This window comes from Mauremys reevesii, linkage group 4 (genome assembly GCF_016161935.1).
Source record: "Mauremys reevesii isolate NIE-2019 linkage group 4, ASM1616193v1, whole genome shotgun sequence".
Classification (NCBI taxonomy): Eukaryota; Metazoa; Chordata; order Testudines; family Geoemydidae; genus Mauremys; species Mauremys reevesii.
Genome location: NC_052626.1, coordinates 61,578,063 through 61,598,865, shown reverse-complemented (window position 1 = coordinate 61,598,865; position 20,803 = coordinate 61,578,063). Strand labels below are relative to the sequence as shown.

General features: G+C 46.1%; 1 protein-coding gene across 4 annotated transcripts in view; it reads right to left on the bottom strand.

The window, feature by feature from the left end:
- MAPKBP1 (mitogen-activated protein kinase binding protein 1) overlaps positions 1 to 18,925 on the bottom strand; it is a 129,197-nt gene extending 110,272 nt beyond the window's left edge. For 2 of the 4 annotated variants that reach the window (XM_039534382.1, XM_039534383.1), the window contains exons 1-2: positions 18,061 to 18,415; positions 16,505 to 16,866 (exon numbers count right to left, since the gene is read on the bottom strand). In XM_039534382.1, the coding sequence (XP_039390316.1) occupies positions 16,505 to 16,621 (117 nt within the window). In that variant the 5' untranslated portion in view covers positions 16,622 to 16,866; positions 18,061 to 18,415. The other 2 variants (XM_039534381.1, XM_039534380.1) reach the window with 2 other exon arrangements.
- Between the last annotated feature and the right edge of the window lie 1,878 nt (positions 18,926 to 20,803).

Genomic DNA, 20,803 nt, shown 5'->3' with positions numbered 1-20,803 from the left:
TCTGAAGCACCTGGCATTGGCCACTGTTGCAAGACAGGATCCTGGGCTAGATGGACCATTGGTCTGACCCAGTATGGCCATTCTTGTATTATGATGCTTGCTCTCTCTCTCTCACAAGCAACCTTCAGCTAGGCCAGCCTCTCTCAGGAAGAACACCCCCCCCCCCCACACACACACACACACATAACACCCAAACCTGCTGGAGAGTAGGGAAGGGGAGGGGGAGTAGTGCACATTAATGGGCTTGTTTACACTAACATTTTTTTTACCTAGAATTAATTGATAGCTAAGGTGAACCACAAACTTGTGTGTCCTGGGACAAGTGTCTGGAGAGTGTCCAGACTAGACTTCACAAACTTGTTAACCACCAGACGTTAATTGGCAATCACTTCACAATACGCCAGCCCCATGTGTGCATGTATCCCCCAGCCTGTGCAGCTCAGTATTGTGGCACTGCTCCCAGGTTCCACTGTGGAAAAAAAACGCACATTCAGACTATATTCAGTGGCATGTAGGGTATGTGTAACCACGTGCAGCAGTGAAAAGCAGTCTGCGTCCACACTGCGGTGTGTAGCTACTAGTTTTAGTGAAAGGTTCTGGCAGAGGCAACTTGGCAGCAGTGAAGGGCCCAGCGTCCCAGACCCTCCCCACTGCTGGAGCCTTTCCCTGTGTCAGGGAAGGGCTCCAGCAGCTGGGAGCTGGCAGAGCCTTTTGCCATTGCTGGAGTCTTTTACTGCGGTGGGGAAGGGCTCCAGAAGCTGGGAGCTGGCAGAGCCTTTTGCCATTGCTGGAGTCTTTTACTGCGGTGGGGAAGGGCTCCAGAAGCTGGGAGCTGGCAGAGCCTTTGCTCACTGCCTTCCCCTGCCAGAGCCTTTGCCCGCTGCCTGAGTCTTTTCCAGGGCAAGGCTCCAGCAGCTGGACACTACACTGTTAAAATCACAGTGTAGACGGGGAGGCAGGGCTCGGGCGAGTAGAGAGCTTTTCAGGCGTCTCTTTACTCTACTTGCCTAAGACGTGCCTCACTGTCTACACTACTATTTATACCCATGCTAGGGGGGCTACACGGTATGTGCACTAGACACCACTGAAAGAAGCATGCAGCACAGACACACCCTTAAAGTCCCAGATCCTCCCCATTTAGACAACGCAGCCCCAGACTGGTCAGGGTACAATGGTCTTCGCGACAACAGATTATAATGGCACAAATCCAGGGACTATATGATTCCATTTATAAGCCAAGGCAGTAGCCGCAGAAGCAAGGAGGAAGGCTTCTGCGACAGCAGGTATTCCAGAGCACTGCTGAACACCAGCTGGGAAATGAAATTTGCAATAACCACTTGCAAAAATATCAACATGTAAAACAAATTAGTAGGAAGTACTTTCCCCTATAGTCCCATCTGCACAGTAGATGCTACCATGGTGGGGGTCACAGTTACAATAAAGTAGTCCCCCAGTGGGGCTTGGGCTTGCACTGTAGATAGGAATTAAATTTGTAAGCACATTTAGTAGGTATGTAGCATGGGAGCAGTTATCGTAGCATTACTAACATTCGAAAATGCTGTAGTGTGGATACTGCATGGATCTTTAATGTCATGTCAGCTACTAGCCCTCACATTCGTCCCAAGTAGTCAGGGAAAATAAAACAATAAATCAGACCACAAGTCACTCCGTTGACAGTTGTGTTTACACCTATGCTCCTGGGTACAGCCATTCATTTTGAGTACCTTGGATAGGCCCTAAGACTTTCGCAAACACTATGCTCTCTACACTACACTTGCAAATAGACCTGTTCACTTGCTGTATTTGTCAGCAACAAGTCTACTGCATAGGTTGGAAAATTATTTACCTTGTATCCTTGGTCTGAGGGGGAAATAGCAGCACAAAGTGAGGCTTATCATTCAGATCTAAACTACAGTCAAACTGCTCATAGAGGGATTCGGCGGTACCTGAACAAACCGAGGCCTGTACAAGTTTACATGGTCTCTGGAACATTTCACAACACACCCAAGTCAAGATGTTGGCTATAAAGAAGTTCCAGAAAACCATTCCCGGCATAACCAGAGTGCCCTGTCTTTACCCTTCTCCCCTCTCAGCCAGAGGGCCAGGTATTTGCACTGCTGATTGCACATAAAATACTTCTCAGCAGCTTAACTGCAGAGTCAAGCAGCACAATCTGTGGATTATCAGCTAGGAAGATTATCCTCCCAGTGCTGGAAAGAGATGGATTCCCAGTTCTCAAAAGAAGCTCAGGGTTTCATGAACAACTGTGTCCAGTGGCAAATTGCACACACGTACAAGAATTAAATATTTGCCAAGATATTTTATTAAAAGCATTTTATTCTGTCCTTATCCCCAGCATCTCTAACAGTGTCCACAGCCCCAGCTATAAGGAGCTTTGAACCATTTTTTTTGAAAACGCAATTTAGACACTGTTTAAACATGGTTCCAGCTAACCTGGTTTCCAATGCAGTTTGACAGCAGATATAGGCTCAAAAATGAGTGACCCCAACTGAGGCTCAATCACTATTTTTGACAGCCCATTTGAAAACAGCTCGGCTTCGTCTGTGTTAGCCAACCAAACAATATTCAAAATTACTTTGTCTGGAGCAAGGTGTAAACCAATGTAGAACTTGGGTATCAAACAAAATACTGAGCATTTGTATAGCATTTTATCCATAAACCTTGAAAGATAGTGCGAGATGCGGTAAAGTACCATCTCTGTTTTACAGATGGGGAAACTGAGGCACAGAGGGGCACAAGCCAATGGCAGATCTGGGAAAAAAAAAAACCAAAACTTCCCAATTCCCTAATCAATACCCAATCCATGGGACTACGTTTTTTCCCTTGGTTCAAATCCCACTTTAGACAGGGCCCCTGAAACCCCATCTATAATGCAATTATAACCATGTTTGGGGTACTTCTGATTAGAAATGGTGGTGATGACTGAACGTATGGTTTTCAGGGACATGATTAGGTCCCATTTACAGTAAAATGTTAAAACTATGTAGTAAGCAAACCATAGGACAACCAGATTGTAACTAGGTCCCCTGACTGCGTTAAGAGTTGTAGCACAGAAGAGACCTAAACCAATACAATACTCCCCTATTTAACCCATCCTTGCAAAAAACAATAATACCAACTCTCCCACCCTTAGCGGCCCGCCCCTGCATTTTAAGGAAATAATAGGACAACTATATGAGAAACGGACATTGCCCTATAATTTTGATGGCTGGGCTGCATTTCAAAGTTTTGCCAGCAGAGATCTTTTGGCTTGGAGTGAAGAAAAAAAAAAAAAACACCCATAACTGACAAAAGCCCTAGACCTGGCCTATGCTACAACATTTAGATGCAACTAGTGTAGACACCGTTATATTGTCAAAAGAGTCATTTTGCCAGTACAGTTTATTTCATGCCAGGAACTGGTATACACTATATTGGAAAAAGCACTTTTTTGCCTGCACAAGCTCTCTCTCTGCTAGGAGGCTTTGCCAGCACAGTTATACCAGCAACCCCTCTCTAGCGTAGATAATGTCTAAGACCGCATCTTCCAGCACCGTCCATGTACTCTGTATATTTTGGTACCATCATCGCACGCGTACACCACAGTGCATGGCCCATTCCAAAATTACTGCTGAAACACAGGACAAAGCGTGCCCTGCTTTGATACTGAGAACAAGTCATCGCCACCAAATAAGGAGACAAGCCTGACTAACAGTAGGTTTTTCCCTCTGGAAAAAAAAAAATCCTATTTAACATTTCCATGATGACAGTGCCTCAGGGTCTCAGTTAGGTCATGCTAGGCATTGTCAAAACACACTAACTGTAAGGTTCCTAGGGAAGGGACTGTCAATCTAAGGCCCTGACCCTGCAATACCTCATGCACGTGATTTACTTTATGACTGTAAGTAGCTGTATTGACTTCAATGGGATTACTCACAAGGCACAAAGTCACACACGTGTAAAAGCCTTGCAGGATCTGGGCTTAAAAGACCACTGCTAGCCCGTGTGCAGAGTCACTGGTGGTAGCAGCACCGGGAGTGCTGGAACAGGCAAGGCTCTCCCGGCAAAGTAGGTTGCTAATTAGACCTGCTCCAAATGGATTTGGGGAATGGTGTTAAAAACACTGCCCCATCCACCAATAGGAAATTTTTACCAAAACATCCCTTCTATAAACAAACCTTTAAAGGCCTTGGCTCCTTACGCCATTCATCTTCATCAAGTGTCAACTTCAAAGCCTTCCGGGAACATTTAAATTCTAACACTATTATGCACAGGAACTCTTAAGCGCAACCACTTTCAATGCTGGCTGCCCTCTGCTTCGCAGGCTCTAGCGCGGGGAGGGGTTTTTGGAAGGGTTGGGAGGCACTGTTCTCCACAGCTTATAATCAAAACCAAATACAAGGAGAGAGGTTAAACCAATGGGTTCCTCCTTTTATTCATCTCAGAGCTCCAGAAAATGGTTTGCCAGACTGAACTGATTCTGACCAGTGGTTCTTTTATCAGAAACTCTTACATGTGTCTGTTATCAAGACATTAGTTAATGTTGTGACTAGATTTCCATTATAAACCAAAATTTCACCCTTTTACTTCCAGAGGAAAGAGGCTTTCTGGATGACATTTCTCATGAGTCCTCTCAGGGCCGGCTCCAGACCCCAGCACGCCAAGCACGTGCTTGGGGCGGCATGCCACGGGGAGCGCTCTGCCGGTCGCCGGGAGGGCGGCAGGCGGCTCCGGTGGACCTCCCGCAGGCGTGCCTGCGGAGGGTCCGCTGGTCCCATGGCTTCGGTGGAGCATCCACAGGCACGCCTGCGGGAGGTCCGCCGGAGCCGCGGGACCGGCGACCAGCAGAGCGCCCCCCGCAGCGTGCCGCCATGCTTGGGGCGGCGAAATCGCTAGAGCCGCCCCCAAGTCCTCTCCTGCCAGAAGAGAATTTTGGGGGAGGTTTCAGGATAATCCAACAGGGTGTTAGGAACATAATTATTTTCTAAATAAAAAATTGTTTTCATTCTTGCAAAAGTCATACCCTTTATTGCGGCTGGAATGCCATGTGTCAAACTCCATTGAGTTAGAAATTCCATGTTAGTTAGCAACCATGTTGGCCTCACTGACCAATGCCACACTATGTTGGTGAATGTGTGGGATTGACTTTTAGAGCTCCAAGCCTGGAAACATTGCAGTCCAGAGCCTCGTCTACGGTTCCATTTCCTGTAAAAGCTTCCCTTGCCACGGAAGTCATAGCAACATTACAAGGCTTACAGTAACAAGATTCCTGGGACTAACTCTGGCCCTCCAGTCTAATTGATATGCTTCTTGATATACCTGATATTGCTGAAGACCCATCTCATTTAGGGCTCTCAAATTGTTAATATCAGTGAATCAGGGTTAGCAAAGGTGGAAATTGAGGTTTTTTTAAACATCTGTGACTTCACAGAGAAAGGGAGGTTAGTATTGCTGTGTCTTAGCTCCTGTAAAGTGGAGATAACAATTCTGTCTGGTCTATTAAGTTCTTTGAGACGGGAAGTCACCAAAGCTCAGTTTCTGTGAAGAGGGGGCAACGACGCCTACTTACCTTTCTACCATGCATGGAGATCTACAGATGTGCCATTACGAGATTTATCAAAGACAGACAAACATACAATTTCCTTACGCCTCTCTCCTGTGGGCCCAGGCTTCAGAAATGGCAGATTATGTTTTGTGGATCTTCCTTTCTAGGTACAGACATCAGCATGACATGCACATGCAAAAGGGGTATTTTGGAACATGCAACACTCTTGAGAAGGCACATATGTCGTTCATAGTATTTGGATACAGCCAACAAGCATGAGCTCCCAAACTTGGGCTCATCCACATCCTCCCTGGCCAGCCCTAATCACATAAGTTTGACCTTCACCTTCCTGAAGCAAAGACTGAGGGGGGAGGGAGGAGCTGGTTTCCAAGCCCCCACTTCATTCCAGGCCTCCTTATTTCATCCATACAACATTCCAGAATCATCTGCACAGCCAATGGCAGGGAAGAGGAGCTGGTGATGATGACAGAATGCAATGCAAAGAGCTCCTTCAGAAACTGAAAGCATAACCTCAGGGCATGTCTACACCATGGGCACTACAGTGGCACAGCTGCAGCTATGTCACTGTAGCGTTATAGTGTAGATGCTTCTTACATTGATGGAAGGAGGGTTTCTGTCACTGTAAGTAACCCAGCTCACCAAGCAGCAGTAGCTAGGTCAGAGGAATTCTTCTGTCAAGGTAGCTGCATTTATACTAGGGGTTAACATAATTTGTTGGGAAATAGTCAAGATGGTTTTTGTAAAAGGAAATCATGCCTCACCAATCTACTAGAATTCTTTGAGGGGGTCAACAAGCATGGGGACAAAGGAGATCCAGTGGATATAGTGTATTTAGATTTTCAGAAAGCCTTTGACAAGGTTCCTCACCAAAAGCTCTTATGGAAAATAAGCTGTCATGGGATAAGATGGAAGTTCCTCTCATGGACTGGCAACTGGTTAAAAGATAGGAAACAAAGAGTAGGAATAAATGGTCAGTTTTCAGAATGGAAAGAGGTAAATAGTGGTGTCCGCCAGGGATCTGTCCTGGGCCCAGTCCTATTTAACTTATTCATAAACTATCTGGAAAAAAGGGGTAAACAGTGAGGTGGCAAAATTTGCAGATGATACAAACCTACTTAAGACAGTTAAGTCCCAGGCAGACTACAAAGAGCTACAAAAGGATCTCGCAAAACTGGGTGACTGGGCAACAAAACGGCAGATGAAATTTAATGTTGATAAATGCAAAGTAATGTACATTGTATATGTATAGTTAAGATTACGTTTTCCAATGATGGGGTCTAAATTAGCTTTTACCACTCAAGAAAGATCGAGTCATTGTGGACAGTTCTCTGAAAATATCCACTCAATGTGCAGCGGCAGTCAAAAAAGCAAACAGAATGTTGGGAAATCATCAGGAAAGGGATAGATAATAAGACAGAAAATATCATATTGCCTCTATATAAACCCATGGTACGCCCACACCTTGAATACTGTGTGCAGATGTGGTCGCCCCATCCCAAAAAAGATATATTGGAATTGGAAAATGTTCAAAAAAGGGCAACAAAAATTATTAGGGGTATAGAACAGCTTCCGTATGAGGAGAGCTTAATAAGACTGGGACTTTTCAGCTTGGAAAAGAGGCGACTGCGGGGGGGGGAGGGGGAAGAGGAAATATGATAGAGGTCTATAAAATCATGAGCGGTATAAAGAAAGTAAATAAGGAAGTTTTATTTACTCCTTCTCAAAATAAAAGAACAAGGGACCACCAAATGAAAATAGGTAGCAGGTTTAAAACAGACACAAGAAAGTATTTTTTCCACGCAACGCACTGTCAACTTCTGGCACTCCCCTTGCCAGAGGGTGTTGTGAAGGCCCATACTGTAACAGGGTTCAAAAGGAAGCTAGATAGATTCATGGAAGATAGCCATTGATGGACCTATTAATTAGCCAGGATGGGTGGGGATGGTGTCCCTAGCCTCTGTTTGCCAGAAGCTGGGATTGGGTGACAGGGCATGGATCACTTGATGATAACCTGTCTGTTCATTCCCTTTGGGGCACCTGCCATTGGCCACTGTCAGAAGACAGGATGCTGGACTTGATGGACCTTTGGTCTGACCCAGTATGGCCGTTCTTATGTTAGATTGGTTTAATTATGGCACTCAGGGGTGTGAATTTTTCACAGCCCGGAGCAACATCACTAGATCGATCTAAATTTTACGTGCAGACCCAGGCTCAGTGTCGCTCCGGATGCCTGCCAGGAACAAGAGTTCAGGATTGTCTCAAACAAGCTCTCTTCTGTTGCAAGACACAATACCAAACACAGAGCCACTAGAGACCAATGCCAACGTCCAACTTGCTTTCTAAAATACCGTGAATAGGGAAGTCAGTGAGGGCTGCTGCAGGATCAAGGCTTTGTCTCAGGATTTAAGAGGAGTCCTGTCCCCAAATAAACCCCCACCAGCACTTAGCTGGACTTCAATCATTGAAAAAAGGATTACATTTTTAAGCATTTAAACTTTCCAAGGTCTGGCCTACATGCAATTTTTGTACCAATTTACAAATATTAGTTTAGAAATAGCTCTAATTCAAAAGATGAAATTCCCTCCTTTCCCAGGGTGGACACCACTATAGCAGTATAAACGTGCTTATCCTGGTATAGCTTATTCCCATCCATTTAAGTACCTTTATACATTGGTTTAACTGCAGCCACACTAAGGATTTCACCAATTTAACTATACTGGTTTCTAAACAGATACACATACATTGGTATGAGAACTGTGTAGACCAGCCCTAAGATACCACAGTGATCAGTGCAGTATAGTACAGAGACAGGATGTACTGCTGTTCTAACAGCCCTAGTGACCTATATGAAATCCTCTGTTCAACTAATAGGTTCCCTCACTGCCCTGCCAATGCTTCTCTCAGGGATCATCAGTGGAGACAGGTGGGAGTTCAACCCCCAGGCCCATTCAATGCTCAGCCTCTCTGCTGAAATTTCTAACAAGGGTGCCAACTGCAGGCAAGGTTTTGTGGACAGCCAGCCACTAGAAACTGGACTAAGACCAATGCACTCATTTCCGATAACTTACTAGCCAGCCAGCAGTAAAGACTTGCAGTCACTATACTCAGTGACCTGGAGATGAAATGCTACATATCCTAGGTCTGGGCTTGTTAATCTTAAAGAAGGAACTCAAGGAAGGGATCTAAAATGGAAGCAGGGGAGAAGAAATGGGAAAGAAGGCCGAAAAGTAGAGTTAGTAAAAACATTTAAAATGTTACATTCGTGATTTTGACAAATGAAGGTTTAGTGTTTTGTTTTTGCTGCTGTTCTGGTTTTGTTTACCAACAGTTTTGGAGGAAACAAAACAAAAACAAAAAAACCCCTACGTCCCATTTTTCAACCAGCTCTGCCTGAAATATAGTTTTCTGTTGTTTTACAGTTGTTCTTCATTTTTCTAATCTTACAAGTATCAGGACTATCAAGTCGGTCTTCCCTGTTTCTGTGGGAAGTCTCCTTGGGGGACCAGAGTATAACCATTTCCTCTTTACAGAAAAGACAAGGGAGCTACAGATTTAACAAATAAGTCTTTTCTTCTACTTGTTTTAAAAGTTATCAAGCTATTTGTGTTTTATTAACATTCCGACAAAAATAACCTCTCTCCCAACAGCTCAGATTTTGCTTGCCTTGGTACTTGTGATGTCATAATCCCAACAGTTCACTAGCTGTCCATAAAAAGAACAGGAGTACTTGTGGCACTTCAGAGACTAACAAATGTATTTGAGCATAAGCTTTCGTGGGCTACAGCCCACTTCATCGGATGCATAGAATGGAACATATAGTAAGGAGATATATATACATACATACAGAGAACATGAAAAGGTGGGAGTTGCCCTACCAACTAAGAGGCTAATTAATTAAGATGAGCTATTATCAGCAGAAAAAAAATTGTCTGGCGATGTGGACTCTCTTCTCAGGCCTCATGCTACCAGCACTCCCAGCTATTTTCAAGACACCACTGACTTCCTGAGGAAACTACAATCCATCAGTGATCTTCCAGAAAACACCATCCTGGCCACTATGGATGTAGAAGCCCCCTACACAAACATTCCACACAAAGATGGACTACAAACTATCAGGAACAGTATCCCCGATAATGTCACAGCAAATCTGGTGGCTGAACTTTGTGACTTTGTCCTCACTCACAACTATTTCACATTTGGGGACAATATATACTTTCAAGTCAGTGGCACTGCTATGGGTACCCGTATGGCCCCACAGTATGCCAACATTTTTATGGCTGACTTAGAACAACACTTCCTTAGCTCTCGTCTCCTAACACCCCCACTCTACTTGTGCTACATTGGTGACATCTTCATCATCTGGACCCATGGAAAAGAAGCCCTTGAGGAATTCCACCATGATTTCAACAATTTCCATCCCACCATCAACCTCAGCCTAGACCAATCCACACAAGCAGTCCATTTCCTGGACACTACTGTGCTAATAAGCAGTGGCCACATAAACACCACCCTATACCGGAAACCTACTGACCACTATACTTACCTACATGCCTCTAGCTTCCATCCAGGACACACCACACGATCCATTGTCTATAGCCAAGCTCTAAGCTATAACCGCATTTGCTCCAATCCCTCAGACAGAGACAAACACCTACAAGATCTCTATCAAGCATTCTTAAAACTACAATACCCACCTGCTGAAGTGAAAAAACAGATTGACAGAGCCAGAAGAGTACCCAGAAGTCACCTACTACAAGACAGGCCCAACAAAGAAAACAACAGAACGCCACTAGCTGTTACCTTCAACCCCCAACTAAAACCTCTCCAGCACATCAAAGATCTACAACCTGTCCTGAAAGATGATCCCTCACTCTCACAGATCTTGGGAGACAGACCTGTTCTCGCTTACAGACAGCCCCCCAACCTGAAGCAAATACTCACCAGCAACCACAGAACAAAAACACTAACCCAGGAACCTATCCTTGCAACAAAGCCCAATGCCAACTCTGTCCACATATCTATTCAAGCGACATCATCATAGGACCTAATCACATCAGCCACACCATCAAGGGCTCATTCACCTGCACATCTACCAATATGTTATATGCCATCATTTGCCAGCAATGCCCCTCTGCCATGTACATTGGCCAAACTGGATAGTCTCTACGAGGGGGAGGGATAGCTCAGTGGTTTGAGCATTGGCCTGCTAAACCCAGGGTTCTGAGTTCAATCCTTGAGGGGGCCATTGGGGGATTGGTCCTGCTTTGAGCAGGGGGTTGGACTAGATGATCTCCTGAAATCCCTTCCAACCCTAATGATCTATGATTCTATGAAAAGAATAAATGGACACAAAACTGACATCAGGAATCATAACATTCAAAAACCAGTAGGAGAGCACTTCAACCTCTCTAAGTCTGTTACTGAGTGACCAAAGGTGGCAATCTTGCAACAGAAAAGCTTCAAAAACAGACTCCACCAAGAAACTGCTGAACTTGAATTAATATGCGATTAGATACCATCAATTTGGGCTTGAATAGATACTGGGAATGGCTGAACCATTACACACATTGAATCTATTTCCCCATGTTAAATATCCTTAAACCTTCTTGTCAAACTGTCTGAAATGGGTCATCTTGATTATCTCTATAAACATTTTTTTTTCCTCCTGCTGATAATACTGTGATGGGTTGGATCACAGAAACCCCCCTGGGACCTGCCAACTGATGTGCCAAGACTATCTCTGCTCCTGCTTTCCCTGCCAGCTCAGGACTCCAGAACTCTGTCTTGCTGAGCCAGACACTCCTGTTTGCTCCAACACAGACCCAGGGTCAGAATTACTTGCCCCAAAGCTGCAGGTTTACCTGAAAGCAGCTCACAGAAGTGTGCTTGTCTTTAACACTCAGATGCCAAACTCACAATGGGGTCTAAACCCAAATTAATCCGTTTTACCCTGTATAAAACTTAGAGAGTGAACAATTTATGAGTTTACCCTGCATAACACTGATAAAGAGATGCACAGTTGTTTGCTCCCCCAGGTTTTAATACATACTCTAAGTTAATTAATAAGTAAAAAGTGATTTTATTAAATACAGAAAGTAGGATTTAAGTGGTTCCAAGTAGTAACAGACAGAACAAAGTAAGTCACCAAGCAAAATAAAATAAAATGTGCAAATCTATGTCTAATCAAACTGAATACAGATAAGATCCTCACCCTCAGAGATGCTTCAGTAAGTTTTTTCTCAGACTGGACACTTTCCAGGCCTGGGCACAATTCTTTCCCCTGGTACAGCTCTTGTTCCAGCTCAGGTGGTAGCTAGGGGATTCTTCATTATGGCTCCTCTCCTCACTCCTAAGCAGAGTTCAGCTCCAAGATAGAGTTCTGGAGTCACCTGGGTAAGTCACATGTCCATGCATGACTCTCAGTCTTTACAGGCAGAAGCCATTGTCCACATGGTATCTTGTATGTCTCCAGGAAGACTTCTTATGTGGATTGGAGCATTCCAAGATGCATTGTTCCCCAAGTATTCCTCCCTAAAGAAGCTGACCAAATGCCTCACAAAGCTTACTTAGAAATCAAGCAAGTATACAGCCAATATTCTTAACCTCAAGTACAAAATGATATGTGTGTACAAATAGGGTGAATAGATATAGTAGACCATAACCTTTACAGAGATATGTTACATGGCACAGGCAGCACAAGACATATTCCAGTTATGTCATATTCCCATAAAACCTTATGGGAGGTACCATCACAAATACCTCATCTTAATTAATTAGCCTCTTAGAGTTGGTAGGGCAACTCCCACCTTTTCATGTTCTCTGTACGTGTATACATCTCTCCCTACTATATGTTCCATTCTATGTATCCGATGAAGTGGGCTGTGGCCCACGAAAGCTTATGCTCAAATATATTTGCTAGTTTCTAATGTGCCACAAGTATTCCTGTTCTTTTTGCGGATACAGACTAACACAGCTGCTACTCTGATCACTGTCCATAGAATTTTACACAAAAACACAGCATAGACAACCATATAATGTAAGAAGAGTGCACACAACCTTTCACGACACCCGCCCCCCCTCCACACACACACACACACACACAGAGCTTTCAGGCATTCATAAAGCAACAAAATAAGGTCACAAATCCAGTTTTTCCTCTTTTTGCAGTTCCCATTGAGCTCTGCAGGTTGTTCACACCCCTCCTGCAAATGTTTATTTGTATTTGCGCCCACTCCTCCTCTCAGAGCAATACAGGTTTCAGCAGAGCAGTCCTCTCACAGCCTGCCCGCTTTCAGCACAGGATTATAGGTCTGTACCACAGACTGAAGCCAGCTGGCACAATGCTTCTCCTTCTCCTCCTCTGACCTATTCAAACCCCTTGCACAGGCATCTCTAATCACCTTCCCAAGCCCTGGAAACAAAGAAGGTCCTACACCAGCCTGGGAGGCCTCACCCACAGCCCTAGCTCTCCTTAGCAGATGGCATGGCCTCCCCTCATTGGGCAGACCACAGCACTTGCATATCAAGACGGCCCTTTGCTGCAGGTTTTTACCAATTCTAAAGTGAGCTACTGGAGGTGACATGGGCTTTAAGCACTCAGCAGAGGAGATGTGGAGCTGAAGGGATCACACTTTTTCCCTACACCTACTATGGTGGTCCCACGGCCCTTCAGGGATATTGGTTGATAGCTCTTTCATGGGACTATGAGCACAGGCATGTACCTGGCAGGTTCACAAACTCCCCTGAGAACCTGTCCCTTTTGTGGTGAGAGGGAGACCCTGGCGCACATCTGCACAGAGCGCGTCAGGTTGCAGCCCCTCTTCCAGCTCCTCCAGAACCTCTTAGGAGGGTCTGGCTACACTTTTCCCTGCACTTCCTGCTCTATGCACACCCCTCCCTGGTCCCCCCAAAGTCACAGGACCTCCTTGCCATTCATCACTCCGGGAGAAGGAAGATGGATACGGGGGTGCTCTGTGACCGTGGGATCTATTTCCATTCCCTTGTCAATTCATGTCTCCAGCCAGAGTTCCTCTGGGCAGCATTCACTGAATCCCTGGATGCCTTTGAGGAGCAGTGGGTACCGTCAGGGGTTCTCTGCTCCGTGTCCCTCTCTGGATCCCTCATTATTAAGCTTTGACCTCACTCTTTTGTTGTCCCCAGAAATCACTAGTAGTGTGGGCTCAGTGGTTCTGCCCTCTTACCAGAGAAGGGCAGGCCTCCACCCACCCGCTCTGATGCTACTAATAGTACACCTAGCATACAAGGTGTGGTCTCTCCTTTCAGGTATGGGTCCAGAACATCAGTCCCGCTCCCTCCTACATAAGCATACAGCATTCACCAGAAAGAGATGGCCAATCACTGCCATAAAGCCCATATGCCACCATACTCTGGTGCTACTTACAGCTTTGCAACAAAGCACATGATCACATGGCATGTAACCCTTTGAATGCTGACATTTTCCAGACTGCCCAACATACAAGTGCAGAGAGTTAACGATCGCCTGGGATCAACCTCGCCTGTTATCTGGGGGCACTCACTGGATAGTGAACAAACCAGGGACCCATTCAGGAGTTACATGTTTAACACCATCATTCAATGCCAGTTGCCTTCTCTTGCCACATACATGTTCTTATGCCTTCCTGAGGTAACCAGCAGCTTCTATCACCATAAAGCTGTATGAGGCACCTTCCTTCGACTGGAAGGCGCCTCATACAGCTTTATGGTGATAGAAGCTGCTGGTTACCTCAGGAAGGCATAAGAACATGTATGTGGCAAGAGAAGGCATCTCCAGTGATACATACAGGAAAGCATTTCCTACTGGACCTCTGATAAGGGACCACATCCTGTTTACGTGTGTACCAGCAGTCCCACTGAAGTCAGGCAAGGAGATTAATCTGATTTTGAACTCAATTATACCAGAGGGCAGGCACACCTATGCCATTTTCCCAGAGCACTAATACGTAGCATTTCAGGACAATAAATTGCTTCCACCCACGTTCTTCCCAGAACGAGGACGGATCGAGGAGATGCCACAAGAAGCAGCCCCTACTGCCTCACATGGTTGTTTCTCTGCCTCTCACTGACCTACTGCATTGATGCACTTGTTAATAAGATATGAAAACCTAATTTAATGGTGTGGGATGAATCTGTCATTCCCTGCAGGGATCAGACAACTTGCAGTGCAAGTGCACTGGCAGAAGTACCTCACAATACTCAATTCAGAAAAAGATACAATGAAGCTCTTCTGAAAGGGCTGAACTGGTACAAGGGCGTGGCCAGGGGTTTACCTAGCAGCTGCTTCCAGCTCTGAAAAGGAGCAGGCGGTGCTCAGCTGAGCCTGGATACCTTTTCCATTTACTGAAACTGAATCCCAATGTGGTACAGCACGTGTCCTTTTTTATGGTTTGAAAAATTAGCAGTGGACACAGACCAACCAAGAACTCATCATCAGCAGATAAAAAGTGTGGCTCATGGGCAGGCATCAGAGTCCAGTCGGGCTGTCCTGAATGCAGCACATACACCTTATACAGAAACAGAGAGGACTCTTCCCCCCCAAACAGTTTGGAGGAAATAGAGTAGAGTACTGTTTATCCTATAGGGATGGGGCAGGAGAGAGATCAGAATTGGGCTTATTGGTATTCAGCAGTTACCCAGAGAAAGCCCATCCCTGATCCACACTTTTAAGAGCAGGATTTCACACTGGGGAAAAACTTGAGAGAGAGAGAAAACATTTAAACTAATTTACTTCACCTACAGTTGTATGTGCCTTCTTCACTTCTGTGGCTACATTTTTGAAGCGGTTGCTTTTATACAAACAACACTTTTCATCCAATGAATTTCACATTTATTAGTGATGCCTCACAATAACGAGGAAGAAGTGGCCTTATTTCATAGATGGGGAAGCTGAGGTATGTGAAGCTTAAGTGATTTCCCCACGGTCATTCAGTGAGTCAGTGGCAGAGTCAGGAATAGACATCAGTTCCCTGACTCACAGTCCCCTGCTCTAGCCACTGGGCAATACCTCCCAGCCTCATTTCTCCTTCTGTTTGACCATGCAGTTAAGTTATCATCCTCTTTTTATGACATCAGTCAATTCCAGAGGAATGCTTGTTTCTGTCACAAATTCAGCCTCCTGACTTTACTGACACAAAGAGGAGGATGGGCCATGTGGAAAAACTCCTTTCCCCTCTACTTGTTTATAAGCTAAAACATCCCTGAAAACTATTCTTGACACTTTTGTTAATTATGAAAACCACACAAAGTAGGGATAGTTAGTTCAAGGGCTCTCACTTCTCTAGCACGTGGACCACATCTGAGTAGAGAATAATTCCATGGACACCTCTTCTCTGATCTGTCATCTTACACACTGTCCCCCTCCCATTCACAATCACATAAAGCCCTATGGCACCTATAGCAATTCCATGCGTATTTTTCAGGGCTTTGGAGCTGTGCTCCGGCTCCGCTCCAGCTCCAGGCAAAAACCTGCAGCTCCACTGCTCCAGAGCTGCTGCGCGCTCCAGCTCCGCTCCAAAGCCCTGGTATTTTTAGTATTTATGAAACAAGGAGGAGCCAGCCTAATGGGAACCAGGCAGCTCTCGGCAAATGGCCAGCAAGAGCCCATTGACCAGAGTGTAGGCACTACTGGACCCGTTTAATATTCTCCCCAAAGTAAACATTCTTAACATGAATTATTCTGAAGCTGCTACATCAATTACATCCAAGCTGTACAAATACAGTGCTTCTGTAGGAGGGGCTTGGACTTCAGTGAGGTTCAGAGACACAGTTAAGGTCCTGTTTAATACAAAACAAAGCTATGCTCCGGTTCTACTGGGGGATACTGTCATTGTAGGCCAGGCGTCCCAGTATGGCTGTATTTTTAGCACAGACAGAGCCTTAGGAAATAAGGTTAAATGTGATGCCAACACCTCGCTCACTCACCTTACTGCTGATGTCCTCTCGCTTGCTTCTAGGCTTGCTCCTCCTCAGTTTAATGGATGGGGAGCGAAGCAGGTTTTTTATCCTGCTTGTTATCGTAGATCCTTCAACCGACATCATACCTGGGTGAAGGGAGAGTATCACCCCACTCAAAAACTAACTTCAGTAAATCAGTCCAGCTTTGTGGCCAGCACACCCACGAGCTCAGGGCCAACTCACGCTCCTTCACATGTCTCTCACTGACTCCGTTTTCTGCGGACTCCCCAATCTGCTTCACCAGAACTCGTGGGCTTCTGGGCCAAGGTGCTGGAGTACGTTTTCAGAGTTCTCCTTTGCAGACACTAGAGCATCAGACCAGCTGTAATCTAAAAAACAAGGATTCATGGGTCAAAAAACCATTCCCAATAGATTGTACCTTTGTATTTCTAGGGAATACAGAGTGAAAAACGGATACCATCTAAGTCTTTCTGGGATATGGATGGCCAGGGTATCATTCATTCGTGGTGGCAAAGAAGTTTTTTTAAAGTTGCAAATGACAATTTTGTATTTATTAGTAATTTACAAAATCTAAAGAGAGACATAATTTTGATGCCCTTGATGAGAGAATTTTCAGGATTTAAGTTTTAAACACAGATACTCTAACCAGGCAAGCAGCCCTTCGGAAACCACATGGAGCCCAGTATCAGAGGGGTTAGTGTGGATCTGTAAAAAGCAACAAGGAGTCCTGTGGCACCTTATATAGGCTAACAGAAGTATTGGAGCATAAGCTTTCGTGGGTGAATACCCACTTCGTCAGACGCACCCACGAAAGCTCGTGCTCCAATACGTCTGTTAGTCTATAAGGTGCCACAGGACTCCTTGTCGCTTTTCACATGAAACCCATTACAGTCAGCAGGCGTTAATCCACATACATCCAATTACGGAATCAGTGTCACAGACTAGTGCAGAGGCCAGGGACCATTTCATTTTCTGTGGTTTACAGGATGCAGAGCACATTGTTGGTATTTAAATAAACAATAACAAATACAAAATATAAGTCACACTAAGGTACAGAGAGTAAATAAGAGACAGACTGCTGGTGTTTCTAAAGCTCCCATAAATTTACCTCTGCTTTTTAATATATTGTACGTTATCTAAATATAAAGTCATACAATATTACACACACACACACACACACACACACACACTATTTATAAAGTAGATCAGCAAGGAATCGTGACCGCTGGCAAGGATTAGAGATCTCTCCGGCCAAACCTTCTACACCTTTGCTCAAGCCACCGAGCTGGAGGGGGTGGGGGAGAGAATCAAGTCAGGTTTCTAACTGAAGTAGTTTGCACTAAAATATTCTCCTCGCTTTCATACAAGATGGGGGGAAGGAGGGGAAAGAATGCTAGAGTCAGCAAGATCTCGAGCCCTTTCAGAGCATTGCCCACTCATTTTGCAAAAATGATATTCTGGGGACGGGTAATTTGGTTCGTTTTAATTAAATCAGAACGTTTCTACTCCAAAAATAAAACGAACTTTTCAAGCAGACGCTTGCCCGGGCCGATTTCCATTACCTTGGTGCAGCAAGAGCGGTGTCTGCCGGAGGGGGCGGGGGGGCAGCAGGGACGTGCGATTAAAAAGGATTTATCCAAGGCTCTGTCCATCCAGCCAACCTTCCCTGAAAGAAAAACCAGTTCCGAAGTCAGCGTCCTCCTCCTCCTCCGCCTCCTGGTGTCACAGCTTTGCAGGCATCGGCACTGGTACACGGGCAGAGGAGGAGCGAGACCCAAACTGCAGCGAGAATCCGGAGTTCGTCACCACTTCGGAGAGGTTTTTAAAATTGCGGGAGGAGAAGTGCGGGGAGGGGATGGGGGAGAAAAATCTGCGGGTCCGCTGGTGAATTTCCCCGCAGCCTATAACGGGGCTGAAACTGACCAGAGCCAGTGCCCCCAACCCCCTGCTCCGTATTCTCCCCCCTCGGATCCGCTCGCCTTCCCCGGCTGGCTGCAGGGTATCGCCTGCGCGCTCAGCTGTTTCCGCTCTCGGAGTTCCAGGCTGGCTCCCGCTCGCATCCCCCCGCGGCAGCCCCAGCCTGTGCGGAATCCGGCTGTGCCTGCAGCAGCCTCTCGGCACTCACACACACAGCCCCAGCAGGCGGCTTCGCTGGGCTATGGTGGCGCAGGCAGATCAAAACGCGAAACTGACAGACCTGGAAAAAGGAGGGGGTTGAAATTGCAGAGAGGGAGGGCTGGGAAACCCCGCAAAAGCAAACCCTGGTGCAGAGATTGGCGGGCTGCAGAGCTGGGGGAGGGAGCAGCGGGCTGGGATTGGCAGAGGAGGAATTAGCGAGCGATTGTTACAGCTCCAAGGGAGAAGCAATCTGTCCTTCACCCTGGGGGTGCCTGATGACGCCTGTGCAGGCCAGTGAACCCGCTCGGTTCTGTTCTCTATAGGGTCTTATACCAGGCTCACCCCCATGGTACCTGAGCACCTTGCAGTAGGGCACTGTGCAGTGCATCTGTCACTGGTGGTTATTTACCGCCAGTGTCCCAGACCCTGGCCTTTGCAGCGGCAGGAGCCAGCCTCCTCCCTGCCTCCCATTCAGCTGGGCAGGACTGAACCCCTCGGGGAGCTTGGGCTGTTATCTGAGAGACGGGATTCCACCCAGCTGGGTATCATGCTGCCCCAGTCGCAGCCAAGAGGCTCAATATTAGACCAGTCAGTGCTTCATTTGTAATGAAATCGGTGCTGGGGCTCAAGCTATTTTTGTATTTTCATATCTGAGGTGACAAGCCTAGAGGTGCTGGGGCTATGAACTGCCAAGCCTAGAGGTGCCGGGGCTCAGCCCGGCACAAAATAAGGGCTGGAGCCAGATGGTAGCTGGCGCCTGTGCAGCATGGGCAGCAGGCAGAAGGGATGGCGCCAGGGGCTAGCCTTTCCAAGGGGGGCTCCACCCACCGCCCATGTTGTACAGGTATGCAAGGGAGCATGGCCAAAGTTCCAGTCCCTGCTGGTGCCACTAGGGGCGCTAATCACCTAAAAGTGGGTGGGAAGGCAGGAGAGCCATAGTCCGTCCCACCAGCACGGGCCAGCAAGAGTGGCAATGAAAGGAGGTGTATCTAGGGCAGTGATACTCAGACCGAGGCTCAGTAGCCGCAAATGGCTCTTTAATGCTTCTCCTGCAGCTCCTCTTTGCAGCATGTGATACCTAAGGTATAGCAGTGCATTCACTCCTCCTGTGCACCTGTGAGCTCAGAAGAGCTTGTGCAACTCCACACTGCTCCCAATTCAGGGCTGTGGCTAAAAGCCACAACAGAGGCCTAAGGGAGGGGATGGGAACCTACATTACCTGTGATGAAAGCAGGGGTAAAAGTGAAACTCTACTAATGTCCCGGTTACCATGGCTCTCCCCCTGCCATACCCCTCTCCTATCTCTTGGGAGCTGCTCCTCCACACCCTTCTCCCTCCCCATCTCCTTTGATGGTTGCCCTCCTTTTCTCTTGCTTGATGACTGCTTTGTCCCATCTTTGGTGGCTCCTGTCCAACCCTGGATGTTAATGGGAAATATAGCTGGTCACTGAAAAAAAATAGTGACCGTTTGGTGAAGTCCCTGGGATTACTCACACTTGTAAAGTTATGCATGTACAAAAGTGTTTGCAGGATCAGGGTCTTAAAGCTGGACTGGTCAAAACTCTGTCCCTACTTTAGGGAAGAGTCCTGCATTGACCCCAGTGAAATAACCTAATACCGGTATATCTTTTCCATCTGTAATTTCTATGATATCCAACTACATTGGATAAGCAAATTAGCTGGAAGTTTCTGCTATAATGACGGTATGTGTCTTCTGTGTTTAACACATCAAACCTGTCCTCCACTCTCTACACTGGCTTCCTATAGAATATTGAATTGAGTTCCAGGTCTCAGTCCTTAACTTCAAAATGTGCCATGGCCTGGGCTTATGACAGCTAAAAGATCACCTAAAGCTCTGGGATGAAGACTGTGGTCAACAACAAACCTTTCTGGCACAATGGAATGCTCTTCCCCAAGGGTAAAGCTCTACTGAGCAGGAGACAGAACTTTCTTGGGAGCCTGTTTGAGACTGTGGAATGAACTCCTCCAGCAAATCTGGACCATCACAAGGCACCTCATCTTCCACTCCAAGGCATGTTTCCTTGATCTGTCTTCTCTAATATAAACACAGCAACAGGTATATTTTAAACCAAAACAAAACCCTAAAACCTACCAATACAACACACTCCACTGCACATTCCTCTCTCCCTAGGAAGTGGATGAGAGAACAAACAATGGGTGACAGAT